Source organism: Mangifera indica, chromosome 1 (assembly GCF_011075055.1).
Source record: "Mangifera indica cultivar Alphonso chromosome 1, CATAS_Mindica_2.1, whole genome shotgun sequence".
Lineage (NCBI taxonomy): Eukaryota > Viridiplantae > Streptophyta > Magnoliopsida > Sapindales > Anacardiaceae > Mangifera > Mangifera indica.
The window spans coordinates 415,101-422,850 of record NC_058137.1 but is presented as its reverse complement, the minus strand read 5'-3'; the positions used below and the strand labels follow the sequence as shown (position 1 = coordinate 422,850).

Sequence of the window (7,750 nt, the reverse complement as noted above, 5' to 3'; positions counted from 1 at the left end):
GATAACATGACCCTTGTGTATACCAGCGTTGTGTCTTAGAGATAAAACAAATCCTCAATTGTAAGAGCGCCAATTAGGGCAAACATTTTTTTGGTCCCAATCATTAATTAGAATGCAATTGTCCCATTACAAGCGGCCGATCAGCCATGTGCAATACCCAAATCATTCAATTCACAGGTTGATGGTTAGCCAGCATTAATTTGAAGGAAATTATTTCAAATTACACAGATTCATGTAACTATAATTTATAGCCTGCAAATTAAAGCACGGTTCGTTTGTAGTTCATTGGAAATCAACATTCAAATTAATTTTCACCACCAATAACATTCAATCGGTAAAAGGAATTGTCTACGCTTTGGGTCGTTAAATGGCAGATGGTGATGATAAAATATAGAAAAATTTAGGTACTTTATTTTCAATGCATAGGAACTATTCTTTTCTCCACACTTACAGAAAATAAACTAAATTTGGTGAATACTGATTTGTGGTCAAAATCTCTTCTCAGTCAATTAATTAAACTCTTGGATACGACATTAAGTGGCAAGTTTAAGGGAAGATTCATTCTAAGATGAGATGAGATGAGCTTGGGGTTTATTCAAACTCAAGTGGAAGCTATAATATCTAACTCTAACTCAAAAGTGTTATAAAAAGGTCATGAGTAGGATGAACAACATATAAGACTATTATTTTCTTCACGTTGAAAGCTGGAAGGACTTGTGCTAAGATTGCTTTTTCACATAGTTTTATAAATAATTAATTAATTAAATAGATCTCCAACCCTATTAATCAAATTGTTGTAAAAAATATTAAACTGTTTCTAGGTTACACATGTATCTAACAATAATGCTTTCGTGCAATCTATATTAAGCAATGTTTTAAGACTCATTCCATCCGAGTTTGAATTCGAACTAACCCTAAACTAGATCTCAAGGCACACCTGTGGCATATGAAGGTCAGATAATTTTTATTGAAGCTGAGGGTCGTCGTCAAGTTTGTTACTTTTGTCCAGGCAGCTGCTGCATGCCAAACCTATCAAAGAATTTATTTTTATTTAGACAAGTAATTATTTTATTTTATTGGTTGGAAGAGGAAACGTTCAAGACTTGTATTAAAATTTTATAGTTGGCTAAATGTTAGGTAGTCGCTGACTATACTTATTTTCCCAGAGATAGCTGAGAGTTGGTCGCTTGCCTTCTTCCCTTCTATGGTTACTGTCATCTCTCGGATCACAGGAAAAATACCCAGTCAAACTTTGGACTTTTTATTCACTTCATTGATGATTCTATAAATATGAATATTTTTATCCAGTCTTCTAAACAAAGTAAAACATGCATCGGTAATTAATCTATGTTTAATGTTGACTTTAAATTCTACTCGTTTTCTGGTTAACCAACCCTAATAAGGTGTTTTTCAATAGGGATTTACCATTGTTTAAGAGGACACAATTGATGTGGGCGGAGTGGTTTCCTAACGTGAAGATTTTATTTATTTTGAACATAAGATCTGCCACAATATCACTTTTAAACTAATTACTAATCCAATTTAATAGTTTATAAATTATTTAATTAATTTTATATTACCATTCTCAAGCAATATAAGATGTTTATATAAATATCCAAAATTTCTCATATTTTATCGATAATAAATTTGACAACTATAAAAAATTTAAAAATCTAATTTATATTATGAACAGATGCAAATTTGTTTTTTTCAAAAAAAAAATTATTTGATAAAATTTGACCACCAAATCAATAAACCTTAGAAAGACTAGCCAACAACCCATCATTAGGATCTCTCACTTTAATATAAATATATGAAAAGATATTAGTATATATATTCAAATCCATTTATAAAAATACATATTTAAATATGAATATTCTAACTCTATACTTAATATTCTACCTCTTAACCAATTATTTTAGGTTCCGCTTGAGGTGGCCTGGTGGGTATACAGACTTGATTTTATTGAATAATAATACGCACATAGAATTGGTAAACTAACTGAAACGGCAGTAGAATATTAGGAAATTAATGTCTTTGTCGGTCAAGAACTAATGAATGCTGTATAACTTGGAGCTAATTAACCATAAGATTCAACTTAAAATGTAATGTTCTAACAGATCGAGAAGAATTAATTGTTCAGAGGAAATCCTTTTCCCATTTCGTCATGCAGGAGACAACAATGGTAGGCTTTTTAAAATAATACCAACGACATTAATTTCTATATAGTCCTACGATCTAATTTTTTTTTTTCATAGTTAGTTGGTGATTAGGTTCGTTAATACATTATTTTTCCAATTATTAAGATAATTAGATGTTGAAATTCTTGATCTACGTACACACAACAAAGGTAGTCATAGCATGACAAAGCCTTGTGAATTGACACCAAAACGTCCAAGACTCTAATATGATCTATGGGCTCATTTTTAATCTAACCCGACAAAGCCGGCCTTGTGTGAATTTCCAAACTCAGTTTCACTCCGTTCTAATTGTTTTGATTAACTTCAATTGAACTCAAATTCAGAGAGTTGATCTATTTTTTAATTTAAATTAAATAAGTAATTATGAAAGCAATATTGTTTTGTTTATTTTGGATAAAATAATATTATTTTATTAATAAACAATAAACTTAAACAATAAATCCTAAACATAAACTTGAGTTGAACTTTGATTTAAGAACTAAACTAAACTTATGTTATCTTTAATTTTGCTCGATGCACTTGAGTGAAAGTCAAACTGTTCTATTTTTTATTCAAACTAAAAGTATTCAAATTCAACTCAATTTATATTTACACTTGGTTCCGATCTAATCAATCCGAACTAACTCATCAACACTATTAATACAATACAATTGAAACAAAAATATTCTGAATGAAAATAACAACTATATTTAGCCATACAAATATGTGGCATGGAGGTATGCTCAAACTCGGGTCTCAAAATCGTGAAACTTTTTGCTAAAGCCATGCTATTATCAGTCAGCATAATCATTGAATTCAAATCAAATTGATCAATGAGTTTTAATTAAACCAATTCAATGGAATGAATCTGACCTAACTTTGATTAGTCATTTTGATCTTTAATTCACACTTGGTTGAGCTTTGGATGTTACATGACAAGACGTTGTTCTAATTTGTGTCTAAAGTAGTTGGTCACTAATTGTTTGTTGGCCAATAATTATTAACAAATGGAAACGTGTTAAGCATGTGAGCTACAGAGTAATTTAAACAGGATTTATAGAAAATGCAAAAGATGACATAGAACCTAAGATTGAAGAGTTCGAATGGGTTGAATTCAGGGGAATAATTGACTATTTAAATTCGGTTTAACTAGAATATGAAATTAAATTATTTTCAAATTAAAATAAATTTTTATCTCATTGATCTTAAACTAACTCTTATTTTAGTTTAATACAGATTGAATTTAATATCAGTTTTAATAATTTAGGATGATTACAAAAGAGTTTATGCTAACTTTGATTAGGCATTCTAATTTAATTTGTATAATTTTACAGAATTTTAAGTCTTAATCTCATTTTTAATCTTCTAATAGAAACCAACTAATCCACAGAAGGTTCATTAGCTAGCTTTAATTGCAATTCTCCCGCGTAGGAAAATTCTTGATTGAAATACTAGAAAAAAACGTACAAAACTTAAAGTAAAATGACTAAAAAATGTGATTAGACTTACGTATTATTAAACCTTGAAGGGTCAATTTTTTTTTTTTTTTGCTAAGAAAAAAATTTGTGTACCCACAACAAACAATTGATCATAACCTAAACTTATCTTATCAAAAAACAAGACAGAAAAAAAAAAAAAAAGGCAAAGTTTATAACCATCACAATCTAAAATCACACCTTTTGAATTCTTATCAAACTCTCTTCAAAGATATAACTTAAGAGAGTAACAAAAGAATAATAAAACCCAAATAACAAAAAACACAAACAAGTTAAACACATTGTACACACAACACACACACACACAAAAAAAAAATTAAAACTGATATTCTGCCGCCAAAGAACTTTGAAGGATCAATTTGTTAATAAGCAAGGGTCAATTTGTAGGTCAAGTTTAAAGTTCGACTCCACTGAGTCTAGACTGTGAGATTTTCTTCGTAAAATAAACTAGTTTTGTTTTCATTAATTGTTTTTATGAATAATTTGGTAACAAGCCAAGTTACATATAAGTTTGAACTTGCACATTCCGTTGAAGCTTCCAGCTGACTTACGTATGGATAACATTTCAAAATTCCTGTGGAAGGAATAGCTAGAGATGGGCCCGCCATTGGGTTTCCTTAAGCCAACCCAAACCTCCCCGTTAGACCAATGTTGAGGTTGGGTTAGCCTTTTTAATAAATGACCGGCCCGCTGTTCTGGCTGGAAGTGAGCGCAGAGTTTTCCCGCCAATGTACGAAAATATCATGGCTCTCACATTTTCCATAAACATGAAATTACGCTGCTAACCTTGCTTTTTATTTTTTTAAATTGGATTTTCACCCACTCAATTAGAGATGGATCCAAGTTACTTCAGTATTCAGCTTGAAAGAACCAAATTCGAATCAATATAGTTTTAGTCCAAATTTGAGTTCAGACAACTCGACTTGATTGTATTGAAAAAAATGCATCAAATTTATTTTTTATAAAAATTTTTTCTTTTTTAATAATTTATTATTCTTTTCATCTCCATAAACTTTTCTTTGTTCGAGATAAGTTTCCTGATAAATTTGAATGGACTATTTTGTACGCGAACCAAATTTCAATTAACCTTTATTTGAACTCACTCAATTCAAATATGTTATATTCCCAATCATAAAATGCAAGTGCATACAATGTCAAAATCCAAATAAAATGCAACGAATATATAAGATCAGGAATCAGTTAATATAATTTATAATAGGGGTACTGTGGTAATTACACAAAATGATTTATGGAAACAGTTGCCCATAAATCTAGAGCTGCAATCTTTTACATCACACTTGCAGTTGAGTGAGTTCAAGGTCTCATCCAACAAAAATTCAAAAACAAAATGGAAGCAGAGAGGGAAAGAGCAATCCAAGTCGGCGGTGGAGAAGCTGCAGCCGAGAGCTTATGTGACGGCGGCGGAAGCGGCGACGATTCTGTAGTAGTTGTCGGAGAGGGAAGCAGAAAAGGCAGCAAAGACCGAGTGAAGGGGGCTTGGTCGCCCCAAGAGGACACAATATTGAGCAACCTTATTAGCAAGTTCGGCGCGAGGAATTGGAGCTTGATCGCCCGAGGAATTTCCGGTCGCTCCGGCAAGTCTTGTCGGCTCAGGTGGTGTAACCAGCTTGACCCAGCCGTTAAACGCAAGCCATTTACTGGTAAATTGAATAATAAGCATACTCATTATGTTCTCAATTCTGGACTGAAATGCTTCTCTATGCAGGCTTAGTTTGAGGTTACTTTTATACTTGAATTCGTTATGTTATTTTTATTTTTAAGCTTGATCTTGCAACAAGCCACTTTTGATATTTGTTAGTGTTATTTCTTCTTTAACCTTGTTTTCTGCCTGTAGTCTTTGAACCACTTTTTTTTTTAATTAGAAAAAAGCATGCCTAACCCCCTTAAATGTTTCTGTAGCTACACATGTTTGTGAATTTTCCATGTTGGATGTGTGCAGATTATTTGGTTTAACCTGTGGATAAGGTATTGGAAACATCAGTAGTAATATAAAATTTAATAACTACGATACCGGTTTTGCAATAAGGCATAATCAACATGTTCTTTTTTCTAATTTTAAGAAAACTAAAGTTGGGTTTTGGACTTAGTCATCGGCCCCTCTAGCGTTGGACAATTAGATATTTATCTATCGAGATGTGAGAGAATTCTCCTCATTATATGTGTGTGTGTGTGTGTGTGTGTAGATAGAACCCTCATAAGATCTATGCTGTATAAATTAATTCAGGTTTTCTAATTTGGGCACAACTGTTACTGATGTCTGATGGCAATAGAGACTAGTTAGTGGTTAATTAAGGCCTCTATAAACTATCTTGTTTAGATAACTATACTCTTTAAGGTTATTGCACACAGCTTTCTAAATGTAAAACCTATATTAAATGTGTTAGCATGCAACACTACCCAGCGTGTGATTCATTGAATTAATTTGATGTTAGTGCTTACTGACTGGCAAGGTTGACCTAAGCAAATTCATTTCAGATGAGGAAGATCAAATTATTATTACAGCTCACGCTATCCATGGAAACAAATGGGCTGTCATTGCTAGGCTTCTACCTGGGAGGACAGATAATGCTATTAAGAACCACTGCAATTCCACTCTAGGGCGTCGGGCACTGGAACTTGGCAGGGTAAAGAAGTTCGAATCTGGAAGTATCATGGAGGATACCAACATGGATAGGACCAAAGCATCATCTGAAGAAACTCTCTCTTGTGGTGATGCAAATTCGTTTAAATCCTTGGAGGGAAAAGATGTATGCTCTTTGGAAATTTTGGATAATCAATGTGAAAACAACACCATATCAGAGGTTCCATCTAATCTTGAGCATGAACTAATAGAACAACCTACTCTTTTCCGTCCACAGGCACGTGTATGTGCTTTCAATGTTTACAATACTGTAGATGGCCCAGAGATTGCTTCACTGTATCCAAGGCAAACCCCAATGCAAGGACCTCTAGGTCAAGCATCACTGTCAGATGCTGGGATCTGCAAAATGATTGAGGGAGGATACAGTGAGCGGACGGTGCCTCACTTGTGTGGCTATGGCTGTTGTGGGATACAATGTGGTGGAAATTGTCAAAACTCTTTGATGGGACCTGAATTTTTGGAATTCTCAGAACCTCCAAGTTTTCCAAGTTATGAATTGGCTGCCATAGCCACAGACATAAGCAACCTTGCTTGGATGAAAAGTGGATTGGAGAATAGTAATATGAGAATGATGGATGATGCAGCAGGTAGGATAAGAACCAATGGATCAATTGCAAAGGGTTGACCAAGCTGTTAAGACAGTAGCTAATGGGTTTCAAATGCCAAAGGGTATAACAGGTGGTAGGACAGTATTTAATGGAATTCAGGTGCACACAAGTCATTCTGAAGACAACGAACAAATTAAAAGGCGTTAATGTGCCATGAAAATATATTCGTAGGCAACCTTTTTTACTTCAGCCTTAATGCGGAGCTATCAGTTGAGGATAATGAGTGTATCTCACCCCTTTGATTGGAAGTCCAAGAATCTGAAGTATAATTGAGAAAAAGATTTGTAAGTTTTAGAATCACTGACACTCTGTGGTAACCATTGTGTGATTAAGAATGACACTCTGTGCATCTCCTTTTTGAATGTATTATTAGTGCTCCTGGTGTAGGCATCTCTTAATATAGGTAACTTCCAAAAATTGAATTTATGCATAGGATCAGTAGGCTGCAATGGGAATCCAGAATAACATCTAGGATTTATGAACTAGGCCCTTGAACCAGGACTGCTGTAGAGAAGGAAATTAGGGAGCCATTTGGGTTGATTAATAGCCGAAGTCAGAGGCTACTGTTCTTTTCATCTCGGTTAGTGCTTAACTCATTTCTAACTACCAAATTTTTAAGGGTAATTTAACAGCATGTTTAGATTTTATTGGATGTAGGATTTTGAATATAGAAAAAAAAAAAATCCGAATATCTGTCTCTCTTTTCCTCCTTTTTTGAGTATGCCTATAGTTTAAAGCTTTGAAATTTGGTAGCTAAGGCTTGTGCTTTTGCTCTCTCAAAAGTTGCTCACAGACAATTAAATA

General features: G+C 33.3%; 1 protein-coding gene across 1 annotated transcript; it reads left to right on the top strand.

The window, feature by feature from the left end:
- Positions 1-4,977: 4,977 nt before the first annotated feature.
- LOC123217424 (transcription factor MYB1-like) lies at positions 4,978-7,310 on the top strand. Its single transcript, XM_044638460.1, has 2 exons — positions 4,978-5,337; positions 6,173-7,310. Exons 1-2 carry the CDS (start codon positions 5,025-5,027, stop codon positions 6,961-6,963), a joined length of 1,104 nt encoding a protein of 367 aa, XP_044494395.1. The 5' UTR covers positions 4,978-5,024; the 3' UTR covers positions 6,964-7,310.
- The last annotated feature ends 440 nt before the right edge of the window (positions 7,311-7,750 follow it).